A 12,768-nucleotide genomic window follows, 5' to 3' on the forward strand; every position below is an offset into this window, starting at 1 on the left:
CCATGAAGCTAACGGCCGTTTAACGATGTTTAATGACCTTCTTTCTGTTACTTAGCGTCTCATTGATGGCTGCTGATTAACAGAACTGCTTCCTGTCTGCAGAATGGGGAACTTAATAAGAGTTTTAACGAGAGACATCGACAACAACGCTGGAAACTTCTTCCTGGACTTCGAAAGTAAGACTCTGAGAAAACGATCTGATGTCAGCCTGTTGGAGCTGAAATCCTGTTTTCTGTCAAAGTTTGGGTTTTTGGTGTTTTTTACAGATTCAGGTAATAAATGATGTTTTAGTGGAACAAACAGATCCAGTTTCTGCTTCTTTCAGACGGTCATCTATCATTCGGCTCACTCTTTAGTCATTTTAATAATTTTCAAACTATTTAACTTTATATTTCCTGCGTAGAAATACAAGAAAATCCTTTTTAATTCCTTCAGAAACTTTATTCTCTTTAAGATGGCTCCAGCAAACGGCCTGTTTTTGTCTTCTTGTTAGTTTTAGCTTTCAGCTGTTTCTGTAGTTAAACCTGAACGCTGGCTCATCCCTTGAGTTTAACAGACGAAGAGCACTTTCATCTTCAGCGTGTTTCTGTTCGAGAGGAGACAGAGTCGAACGCTGTGTCGATGTTTTCAGATGCGCAGCCCTCGGAGTCGGAGACGGCCATGTGGGAGAAGGTGAACCAGGTTCTGACGGAGGCCCAGGTCATCCTGGAGGACCTGCAGACGTACAGAGGAGCCGGAGAGGAGATCCGACAGGTGAGGCCCGACGGAGACACGACCGTTTATTCAGCTGTTGTACTTTGTTTGGCAAATTAAAGTGTTTCCTGTGTGTGTGTCTGTGTGTGTGTGTGTGTGTTCAGGCTATCCAGCATCCTAACGCTGAGGCGGTCCAGGAGAAGGCCTGGTCCGCTGTGGTTCCTCTGGTCGCCAAACTCAAAACGTTCTACGAGTTCTCACAGAAACTGGGTGAGGATTTATCTGAGCTGTGCAGAAGTTCTGCTCCATTTCCTGTCCTGATCACCAGCTCCTGATATATCACCTGGCCACTTTCAGTCCTCCTGCTGTTATGAAAGACATGTCCATCTGTGTCCCCAGAGTCCAGCCTGCAGTGTCTCCTGGACGTCCTCACCAGCTCCAGCTCCACTCCAACCCAACACCTGGAGTCCAAACAGGCGCTGGCTCGTCAGTTCGCCCACATCCTGCACTTCACACTGCGCTTCGACGAGCTGAAGGTCCGAGTCTTCCTCCTGCCGCTGCGCTCGTCTTCGTCTGTTCGTCTGTCTGTCTATCTGACTGTCCGTCTGTCCTGTCTGTCCCATCTGTCTGTCAGTCTGTCCCATCCGTCCCGTCTCTGATTGTCTTTCTTCCTGCTTCAGATGACCAATCCCGCCATCCAGAACGACTTCAGCTACTACCGCCGGACCATCAGCCGCATGCGGATCAACAACCTGTCGGTAAGATCGATTTTATGATTGATGAGAACGGATTGATCCTGGTCCTGGCCCTGGTACTGGTCCTGATCCAGGTCCTGTTCCAGGTCCTGGTCCTTGTTTCTGGTCCTGGTCCATGTTCCTGGTCCTAGTCCTGGTCCTGGCCCTGGCCCTGGCCCTGGTCCTGGTCCTGGTCCTGGAGGTTTCAGGTGTTTCTCTGCTCCTCAGCAGATCTTCAGGTTCTGCAGAAACCTGAAGATCAGAGAAACACCTGAAAGCTGCAGGATGGAGGATTGATGTTTATTCTTATTTAAATAATTATTTGATTGTTTCTTTTGGAACAAACTCCTTCCTGTTTCCAGTTTTCTCAGCAGTTTGTTGTTTTTTTCCAGTCGGACTCAGGAAGTGAGGTCAACAACGAGCTGGCCAATCGGATGTCTCTGTTTTACGCCAACGCCACGCCGATGCTGAAGACGCTGAGCGACGCCACGTCAAAGTTTGTTTCAGACGTGAGTCGATTTTCTGCAACAAAATAAAAAAACAAATCTACTCTAACGTTCCGACATTAAAGAAAAATGATTTAATTTAAACCAAAGAAACAGGGTTAAAGAGTTAAAATTAGATTCTTTACAGAAACTAAAACTCTGATAAAAACAGTTTTATTCTAAAAAACTCCCATCAAATAAAACTGTTTTAACTAAAAACAGAAATAAAACTAAAACAGCTGCTTCGATTGAAAAATGAGTTTATTTTTATATTAAAATTAGTTTTAAATTTGAGTTTGTTTTGCTTTGCAGACAGAAATAAAAAGTAAACAGTTTTATAAACTATAAAAGTTTTTATTATTCTGTTTAAATTAAAAGGTTTATTCAAAACTTTAACCTAAACCTTTGATCAGAACTGATTGTAATCAAATCTGTTCAAACTGACTTTATTTATTATAAAAAAACTTTAATTCATAGAAAAAAATGTTTCCTGGTAAATTACAGAAAAAAAACAACAATTTAATGTTGACTTTAAACTTTAAAGCTTTAGATTTCTGCTAACTAAAATAAGTTTAAATAATTACAATCATTTTAATAATCAAATCTAAAATTTGTAAAAAGAGTAAAATATTTTAATGATTTTATTCATTTTTTATTTTACCAGGAACGTCCCACTAAGATTAATATAATATAATATAATATAATATAATATAATATAATATAAAATTTTTGTCTCATATTGTCTACATGAGCTCCTGTTTTAGTTCCGTACACAATGATATTAAATAATTTTAGTGTTTGCATTGAGTCTAAACATTATTTTATTATAATTTGTTTTTATTATTATTGTTAAAAACTCAGAAACTGAAGTTTGTTTTTTATAATCTGGGTGTAATGACAGCTCCGGCCTGCAGGGGGCAGCAGCGGATCAGTCCTGTAGTTCCCCGGTTCCACCAGCAGGGGGCGCCTGAGTAACCTCCTGCTGTGGTTCTCCATCATCAGAACAAACTAATAACCTGAGTGTTTTTGAATAAAACTTTATTGTTCTCCCGTTCAGAATCCAGACGTACCGATTGAAAACACGACAGACTGTTTGAGCACGATGGCCTGCGTGTGCAAAGTGATGCTGGAAACTCCGTGAGTCCTGAACGCATCGTTTGGTTGTGTCCCTGACGTGAGCGAGCGTCATTAACAGTTTGTTTGTTTGTTTGTTTGTTTGTCTGAAGGGAGTACCGCAGCCGCTTCACCAGTGAGGAGACGGTGTTGTTCTGCCTGCGTGTGATGGTGGGAGTCATCATCCTGTATGACCACGTCCACCCAGCCGGCGCCTTCGTCAAGACCTCCAACATCGACGTACGCTCACCGGGCAAAAGTCTTAGTCGCTTCTCTTCAGCTGTTCTCTAAACTTAAACATTTGTCTGTCTGTTAGCAAAATATCTCATTAACCAGCAGACTGATTTCAGTTTCTACAGCTGATAAACTTTTAGGGTTGACCCCATTCAAGATGGCTGCCACAGCTCAGGAACCTGTGGTAGTAGCTGAGGGTCATTTCCAGCTCACTCTGTTAGTAAAATATCTGGTGTGTGTTTCAGATGAAAGGCTGCATCAGGGTTCTGAAGGAGCAGCAGCCCAGCAGCGTGGAGGGTTTACTCAACGCTCTCAGGTTCGTCGACGCTCAACACGACGAAAACAAACAAAAACAAGCTTTTATTTACAAACAAACAACCCCCCCCCCTCTCCCCCCGCAGGTACACGACCAAACATCTGAACGACGAGACTACCTCCAAGCAGATCAAAAGCATGCTGCAGCCAAATTAACGGAAACGGAGCGAAGTTCTGGTCCAGATTTCAGAGGAACTACTGAACAAACCTTCGGCTTTTTGAAAGCTTCCTGATTGTTGTTTTTTATTGTTGTTGTTGTTTAAAAACGGTGAACTGAAGACAGCTGGACTTTATTATTTATTCCTAAACAAGAAGCAAAACGTCTTCAGGAATCAATAAAAAAGTCCAGTTGAATCCATCACCACTTCCTGTTTGACTGAAAACGTTAATTAGCTGTAGATTCTGCCCCCTGGTGGACATTTTAACATCACATCTGACCGTAACTCTTTTCTTTGTGCTTGTTTTAAAAAAGAACGCCGGACGTACGTGACTTTAACGCGGGGTGTAGCGCCCCCAGCTGGCTGCAGCGCCCCCAGCTGGCTGCAGTCTGAATGTATCTGACAGAACAAACTTCCCAGATCTGCGAATCGTTAAGTTGTTGTAAAAACAGCTTAAACCGACCAGGATTTAACCAGGAAGTCAGATTTAAAAGCTTTCATGCGAGCGTCAGGACAGACTTTCAGACAGAAACTCCAAACTTTGGTTTCTGATGTGAAGTTTTGTGGTTCTTGTTTGCGTTCGTTCATAACTGAATAAATTTGCACAACGTTCCAGCGAATGACGCGCAGATTTAGCTTTAAAAGGTTTTAATCGTGTCTCAAGATGATCGCAGATTAATCTCTTTTCTGTCTCCAGTCAGTCACACTTTAGTTTCACAGGTTTCTGCCTCTCTGAAACTGAACTGGGAAGGGTTCGAGACGCCAGCGACGGCTCTTTAGACGTGTTTAAAACTCCTGAGACCCGGGGAACGGTCCGAGACTCCCTCACCAAGGTTTTCACTGTTTTATGTCCATCAGCTGGAGCTCAGTGAGCTACAGGCTGCTGTTATCATAAGAATTCATCTGAAAATAAAAGAGTCGTCGAATCTGCGCCGTTTTAGCTTTAAACTTCAAACTCAGGTTAACTTGAGCTGAACTTCCTCGCCGTTATTTTCTGCTTTAATTCGACACGTTCTGGGGACAGATTCTCTTCTTCTTCAACATCTCCAAACTGTTTTCTCCTCCTGTTAAAAACACGATCATGAACAATTCCAGCTGCGTAGAGATGAGTGTTTCAGTGTTAAAATCATTCTGAATTTAAAGTTTCCTGCTCTGCAGAGCCGTCAGGAACATGTTTGTTTTGTAATTGTAGTTTTAATCTCCACAGCCTGCAGGAAACTATAAAAGCTGCAAACAGAAGAGCTGAAATGTTTTATTAAAGAAAAAATGATGAAAGTTTATTTCCAACCATTTCACTTGTGAAGTTTGAGTTGTGTTCGAGGTGGACTTCCTGAATTACTGAGGTACTGAAGCGAGACTGATGAGGATTTTATCTCCACGTTTGAACGTCTGACTGGAAACTTTTAGTTTTGCTTTGACTGTTGAAGCCGCGGCATCAGAGACTGAACGCTTTAGTAGTTTGAAATAATATGTTTGTGTGTGTGTCGGATAAATAAAGTTTTTACATTTTTAAGTAAAAAAGTTTTTGCTTTATTTAAAAGTCTGGGAGCAGCAGAAAACGTTGGGCTTAGTTTGGATTTGTTTGAGTGTAATTCAGTAGATGGCCACCAGATGGCAGCACAGCTTCACACTTACAGTATTTATTGTACTTATAGTACTTACAGTACATACAGTACTTACAGTACATACATATATAGTACTAGATATACATACTTATTGTACTTATAAACGATAATATCGTTTGGAGGCCGTTTAAAATAACATAATAGTGTAAGTGCATCCTCTCAAAGATGAATAAACTTTACTTTCAAAAGAACACTTAACAATGGAACTGGAACGCAAAATAAACAAAACAACCGAAAACAAACACAAAATGGACTCTCAGTCTCTGTTAACAAAGAATGCACTTGAATAAAAACAAACAAAAAAAAAAACGGAAAAAACCTACATTCAACCAAAACAGTACGGATTATTAAGTCTATAAACTTTATATTTATATAGAGAAGACGGACAGAACTGACAGTTTTATAAACAAAAAGTCAAACTAACAGAAGCAAAAATGCGACATACCGGCTCTCAGAGGTTCGGTTCGGTTCGGTTCGGGTCTTTTGGTTTAATCCGCAGTTCTCCCACACCGCTGCTGTTACTTCCAGCTTCAAACCAACATTTAGTTTTTCCTCTAAATATCAAACAGCGTTTCTTTAGCTTGCTAACTCCTAGCGGGAGCTAATGGGCTAATGCTAACGAGCTACAGGCCGAGGCGCCTCTGCTGGCTGCCGGAAGCGATAGGCCACGCCCCCTGACGCGAACAGAAAGGGAGGGGCCAGTGAGGAACATCCAGTTAATTGATTTATCGTTTATCGCGACAGGCGTACTCATAAGGTACATACTATAGGTGTATGTACTCTATATATATATATATATATATATATATATATATATATATATATATATATATATATATATATATATATATATATATATATATATATAGAGTACATACACCTATAGTACTAAGATATACATAGATATTGTACATATAGATATAGTACTAACATACATTCACTGTGTTTAATGAATAATTCTGTCAGGAGTCAGATCAATAAGGACACAAAGACGCAGTCTAAAAGGAGGACAAGTTTCACAAAAATAAGGATTTTATTTACAAAAATAAAAGGCTGACTGAGCAGGGAACAAAATGTCAGAGAACAAAACAAGATGACCGGGAGATTAGGTAGGTTTTAAGTAGGCTTTAAGTAGGTTTTAAGGCAACAAAATAAAACTAAAGGTTTGACTTTGTAATGTCTGCTGCTGCAGTGTAAGGTCAAAGCTACTGGGACAAACTAGGACCACATTCTCTCTGTGGTTTTACAACTTTTCTAGTTCTTTTTATTTTCCACATCTTCACCTGAGTGAGTTTTCATGTGCGCAGTCAAACTTCTCTTATTACTAAAACTTTTCCCACATTTCCCACAAGAATGCAAGCTCTCATCTTTGTGGCTTCTCATGTGAATTTTCAAATGTGACATGCCTTTAAATGTCCTCCCACACGTGTCACAGGAGTAGGGGTTCTCACCCGTGTGGATTCTCATGTGGCTCGTCAGGCTGCTGCCGTCAGTGAAGCTTTTCCTGCAGGTTTCACAAGAATACGGTTTCTCGCCGGTGTGGGTTCTCATGTGCCGTTTTAACTTCGACGAGTCTTTAAACCTTTTGTCGCAGGTGTTGCAGCAGTAGGGTTTCTCACCTGTGTGGGTTCTCGTGTGGATCAGTAACTTATCCCGACTCCTGAAGCTTTTCTCACAAGTCTCACACGAGTATGGTTTCTCATCTGAATGGATTTTCATGTGAAATTTAAAAGGAGTGCAATAACTGAAACTCTTCCCACAGATTTTGCAGAAATACAGTTTCTCTCCGGTGTGGCTTCTCTCGTGGTATTTCATGGCATAAACCTGATAAAACCTTTTCCCACAGTAAGTACAAGCAAACGGTTTTTCTCCTGTGTGTGTTCTTTGGTGAACCTTCAAGTAGGACTTCGACTTAAAGACTTTCTTACAAATGTCACACTCTGAAGGGTTTTTATCTTTCTTTCTGTCACAGTGTTTCTCTGAATCCGAGGGCTTTTTTATTTTCTTGATTTGAGTTCTGGTTCTGCGTCGTCTTCTTCTTGGCTCCTGCTCTGTATCTGCTACTGATTCAGGTTCCTGATGCCCACTTTTATCTGGATATAGACCCTCAACTACAGGAGAACTGTTAGAAAGGAGCTGGTCATTATTTGGTACTTCTGGTTCTCTGTGGTCACTTTCCTCATAATCAACAGTAACTATTAAAGTCTCAGGTTCCTGCTTCAGAACCAGCTGCTGCTGCTCCCCCTGACTCCTGCACAGAACCTCCTGGTCCTCTTTCACCTGTGGAGGTTCTGGTTCCTCCTGGTCCTCTTTAAGCTGTGGAGGTTCTGGTTCCTCCTGTTCTTCTTTAACCTCTGGTTCCTCTTGGTCCAGACTGGAGTTCCTCTCCTGGTTCCAGAGCTCTTCGTCAGCAGGATGTTCCTCCTTCTTACAGACAGGTTCCTTTGGGAGTTCTGCAAGAATAGAAACAAAAAGCTGAGTCAGGTGAACACTGAGACATGAATCCAAACAGCACAGCTCTGATGTTTGGGGTCATTCAGGCCTCCTCACACCCCAGGACCAGGACCAGGACCAGGACCAGGACCAGGACCAGGACCAGGATGGACCGTACGCTCTCTGCTTCCTACAGGACCCAGCAGAATATGGCAGGATTGCAGCGACTCTGTAAAACCTCCTTCAGACTGAAGACAGGGCTGCTCCCTGTGTTGGGTCTCTGCTCTTCATTTTTACGAGAAGTAAAATATTTCCTCAGAGTTCAGAGGTTCTGCGTGTCAGGCTGTGTGATGAACCGTGGCTAACAGGCTTGGCGTTTCTCTCAGATTCGACTGGAACATTGAATGAATTAAGGAGTCTGAATGTCTGAATAAGCGTCAGCACCAGGACCTGCATGCAGGCAGAGCTTCAGCGTCAGCAGAGCAGCTCGAGAACACAGGGTTTGCCTCGGGACGTGTTTCCCATTTAGCCCAGACCTTGATGTGGACGGCACTGCCTCAAACATGGCAGCACCGTTTCTCCTTGGTACTGCTGCGGTGGAAAATGAAATTCTCATTCTCCACAGTGATATTCAGTTTAAGGCCAGAGGATTCTCGGGCATCGAGGGGACACGAGGTGTGGCTGCTGCCAGTCTTCTGTTTTTGGTTCCACACACCTTCTTATAAAGATCATAAAGTTTAGGTCCAGCAGGACAGATGAGCACCTTCCCACCAGCAGCTACACATCCTCTTCCCAAATATCTCTTTATGATAAATAAAACACTCTGAGTTCAATGGTTTTGTTTTAATCTTTTCTACTTTTATGTTTCGTGGTTAATTTGTCGTATTGTTGGTACTTTTTGTATGATTAAGTTGTGTTTCTGAGGAGAAACAGGGCAGGGTTTCTGTTCCGAGTTATTCAACATGGCTTCTCAGTTTACAAAGGTCTGTTTTGTTTTCCTCAGAAAGTATCAGTTACTCGTTTACCACACCCAACAAATAGAACATCCATCCTTCCAGGGATTATTGTCTGAGGGCTGGCCACGAGTTTATGGTTCGAGCATGTTTAGCCTTCCAAACCCTCCTAAAGTTTATGTTTTATTAGATAACCCCATCTTTTCTAATCATTTCAAACCTTTTTAAGGCGTTTGATGTCTGATTTATTTTCTGCTCTGAACTGAACTCTAATAATAATAATAATAATAATAATAATAATAATAATAATAATAATAATAATAATAAAACAGCTCTTAAAACTGAACTAGTGCCAATAAACTGCATTAAGCTTCCATAAAACATTTATTTTTGTGGTTCATGGAGACATCAAATGTAAATAATTTGTTGTTTGTTCGGTTTCAGTTCTGCAGGAGCAGCGTAAAATGTTTGACAACTATTAAACTCCTGCCTGACAGGAGTTCTGGTTTTTAGTTAAACTGTAACTGAAAGGTTAAAGATCACCTTGTTTTACAGCCTGACTCAGAAACAAAGGGCTTTAAATATTAACCCATGAATTTCCTTAAGTTATAAATTAACCCATATTTATAAATAATCTGCAGGTTTCTTTCAACAAGAAACTGATTAGTTTATAAAGATTTTTCCAGACAAACATGTCATACCATAAATATACGTCTTTAAGGTTTAAAAACCTTTTCAACGAATAAGCCTACATGTAAAATCTGATTAATCTGATTAAATGAGACAAAAAAACAAAAACTTGAGCTGAAGTTCAGGAGCTGAAGGAAAACAGGAAGCTGAGCTCAGAAAAAGAAAAAGAAATCTCATTATAATCGCGTTTACAGAACAATAAAATTAAATTTTAACTTCTGGACATAAACTAAATGTTCAAACAATGAAACAACGTTCACCAAGTCTGCTGCCAAGATAAATTTAATAAAAATAACTCAGTTAAAGCTCAGATCAAACAGGTTTAACTGGATTTAACAAAGTTTCTGTAAAACTGCTTGAATAAACAAAGCAAAGCGTCGGATAAGGCAAAGTTAAAGACGTGTCCTCTGGAATCCAGAGCGGAGGACACGTGTCCTCTGGAATCCAGAGCGGAGGACACGTGTCCTCCGGAATCCAGAGCGGAGGACACGTGTCCTCCGGAGGGACGAATCACACTTCTCTATCTGAACCCCATCAGTCTGACCCGGTCCCTCCCGGTCTGACCCGGACCCTGCAGCTGTGACCTGGTCCCTCCCGGTCTGACCCGGTCTGACCCGGACCCTGCAGCTGTGGGTCCACTCAGACCCTCTCAGGGCGACTCACCGACTCGGCGCAGCCTCAGTTCAGGTCTCCAGGTGAGCTCCAGCAGCCGGCGCTGGTGGTCCAGCTCCTCTTCGTAGCTCCGGATGGTTTCTTCAAACTGAGTGAGGATTTCCTCGGCGGCTGACAGGAGTTTTTCTCTGATAAAGTCTCTGAGGGGCTGAACTGCAGCCATGCTGGCGCCTGGATCTGGGTCGAGAAGAGAAGACTTAACCTAACAAAAGAGCAGAGGTGTGGTCCCCCACCGAGCCAATCAGAGAGCGCTGAACGTCATCAGAATCCAGCCAGAACAGGTTCTAGAAACAAAGCCAACAGATTCCCATCAGTTTCTGCTGTTGGACGAAGCTCAGAAACATGGAGTCTGCAGTAAAATGCTTCATCACGTCCTGTGAATGTAAAGCTTCATGCTGTAGAACCGGTTTATTTTAATTAGTATCATTTCTTTCATAACACTTCTCTGAATTGTCTGAACAGACTGTTCTCACAGCACTAATATACCGTCTGTCATCCAACTACTGGAAATAAATCTCTGCTTTTATTCTGCAGGATCTAAAAAATAAATCAGAAAGAACCAACAGCTGGATAGAAAGATCCTTTTCTCTGCTGAAGCAGGCAGTAATCAAACGTTTTACTTTTAATTTTACGTTATAAAACATGAATATCTGTGAAATCTTCAGAGCTTTGATTTGGAGCTTCCTGTTCGGACCTGCGACTCTGATCTTAATTCTTAATTGTCTTTAATGATCTCTGTATTTTGTGCACAACATATAAATAAACCTGTTTGAGTGATTTCTCTGACACAACATGTCCCACAGGGACGTGACCTTTGACCCCTGTGATCAGAGCGACTCGGCTCTGTGTGGACTCTGTTCCTTCTGCTGCTGTCGTCGGTCGGGTTTCTGCTCGTTCAGGCTCGTACATGTCGACAACCGCCACAACGGCTGCTTGTTCCGCTTTAACAGATTCTAATGAAACTTCCCCGTCAGAACCTTCTGGCTGCAGGACTTCGCTCGTCCTCCGGATCAGGATTTTAATTAACTCGTCATCTGTGAGCTGCAGAACGACGTCCCCGTCAGCAGCTTCAGCTCCAGCAGGTCAGAAACGCCTCACCTCTGTGGTTAAAACCTAAAAAAACATTTTGTTTAAAACTGGTTTGAACTCAACTATTTTCTCACAAAGTTGATTCCAGTTTTGGATTTATTTCAACTTTATTCTCCGAACTGAAACAGGAAGATGAAGCTCTGTTGTAGATTTTTCAAAGACATATTTTAGTTGTTTTTAGTGAACAGAACACATTTAAAGACGACGTTGAACAATAATTTCTTTAGGACTTTTGTTATTTTTCAATAAAATATGAACTCAGTGCTGTTAATTAAAATGTTTCAGTGACTGAGAAACAACCTTTTTTTCCTAGAGGATATTCTTGTTAACTTTTCTTCAGTTTTTCAGTCGACACAAACGTTTTTAGTTGGCGCTGAGTGCGTTTTAAAAAAACTTTAAATTTAGTTTTTAAAAATAAAACCTGTGATAATCAGACTCAGGATTTGGTGAACAAAGAACTCAATAAACGACACAAAAGGATAAAAAACGCTGCAGGCTGGATGAAAACACTCAGGTGAGGTGGAGGTTTAGGTTTCCTAGAAAAGCACATTTTAAATTTTATTATTTCAGAAAAAAAATCACAAAAACAAAACAGTAACTAATTTTAATTTTACAAGAAAAACTCTGCCTTGAATCTACCACCTTAATAACCTCACAACTGTAGGTTTGATGTTTTTAAAACAGCAATAATTTAAAAAAGCTTTAATGTTTTGGCCTGTAAATAACTGCAGTATTTTACTTTTATTAAAGGTGTCAGGACCTGGGGTGACAGAGACGAACCCAGAACGCAGACACATGTTTTTCTTGAAAAAGAAACTAATTTAATAAACTGAAGAATTAACAAAACCAAAAGCTGACATGGCAGCATACAAATAGGAAACATAAACTAACTCAAAACTAAGATGGAAACAAAAAACACAAACTGAGGCAGGGAGCAGGAAAGATGAAAACACGCACTGGAAACAACGAACAAAGAATCAGAAGAATATGGGAGGAAATGACCAGGTTTTAACACACTGAGGATAACGAGGCGAGTGGGAACAGGTGAAATGACTACTAAGTAGGGACAGGTGAAGATGGGCGTGGCAGGAAAGCTGGGAGGGAGACTGAACCTGCAGACCCTGCAGACACTGCAGACCCTGCAGACACTGCAGACTCTGGCAGATCCTGCAGACGCTGCAGAATGTGCAGATCCTGCAGATCCTGCAGATCCTGCAGACCCTGGCAGACCCTGCAGATCCTGCAGACACTGCAGATCCTGCAGACACTGCAGACCCTGGCAGACCCTGGCAGACCCTGCATACGCTGCAGATCCTGGCAGATCCTGCAGGGGGCACCATGTGTCCAGAGCTGCAGCTGTGAGCGAGGCTGGTTGGTTTGTTCTTCAGAGAAGGTTAGATGTTGAGCTGACAGAAGCTTCCTGTTTGTTTCAGAGGAAACTGAAGTCTCTCCTCAGCTGAAAAGTCCTGCAGCAGAACGACCACAACCTGACAGAAGGCTTAGATAGCAATGATTTACAAAAACAAGTTTGTTTTATTTACATCAACACATTAATGTGAGATAATTAGATTGAT

General features: G+C 41.6%; 2 protein-coding genes across 2 annotated transcripts in view; one reads left to right on the plus strand and one right to left on the minus strand.

Annotated features, from left to right (window-relative positions):
• The window catches only part of LOC108251474 (CYFIP-related Rac1 interactor B), a 10,161-nt gene extending 4,916 nt beyond the window's left edge, over positions 1 to 5,245 (plus strand). The window contains exons 2-11 of the mRNA XM_037982021.1: positions 103 to 176; positions 632 to 753; positions 858 to 963; positions 1,093 to 1,229; positions 1,374 to 1,451; positions 1,820 to 1,936; positions 2,970 to 3,049; positions 3,139 to 3,265; positions 3,505 to 3,575; positions 3,661 to 5,245. Of these exons, the coding sequence (XP_037837949.1) occupies positions 104 to 176; positions 632 to 753; positions 858 to 963; positions 1,093 to 1,229; positions 1,374 to 1,451; positions 1,820 to 1,936; positions 2,970 to 3,049; positions 3,139 to 3,265; positions 3,505 to 3,575; positions 3,661 to 3,730 (981 nt within the window). The 5' untranslated portion in view covers position 103 and the 3' untranslated portion in view covers positions 3,731 to 5,245. The remainder of the gene's footprint in view (positions 1 to 102; positions 177 to 631; positions 754 to 857; positions 964 to 1,092; positions 1,230 to 1,373; positions 1,452 to 1,819; positions 1,937 to 2,969; positions 3,050 to 3,138; positions 3,266 to 3,504; positions 3,576 to 3,660) is intronic.
• Positions 5,246 to 6,367: 1,122 nt separating this feature from the next.
• Positions 6,368 to 10,466, minus strand: LOC108251477 (zinc finger protein 37-like). The gene is made up of 2 exons (XM_017441807.3): positions 10,097 to 10,466; positions 6,368 to 7,810 (listed from the first exon to the last, which is right to left on the minus strand). Exons 1-2 carry the CDS (start codon positions 10,266 to 10,268, stop codon positions 6,612 to 6,614), a joined length of 1,371 nt encoding a protein of 456 aa, XP_017297296.1. The 5' UTR covers positions 10,269 to 10,466; the 3' UTR covers positions 6,368 to 6,611.
• Between the last annotated feature and the right edge of the window lie 2,302 nt (positions 10,467 to 12,768).

This window comes from Kryptolebias marmoratus, linkage group LG20 (genome assembly GCF_001649575.2).
Source record: "Kryptolebias marmoratus isolate JLee-2015 linkage group LG20, ASM164957v2, whole genome shotgun sequence".
Classification (NCBI taxonomy): domain Eukaryota; kingdom Metazoa; phylum Chordata; class Actinopteri; order Cyprinodontiformes; family Rivulidae; genus Kryptolebias; species Kryptolebias marmoratus.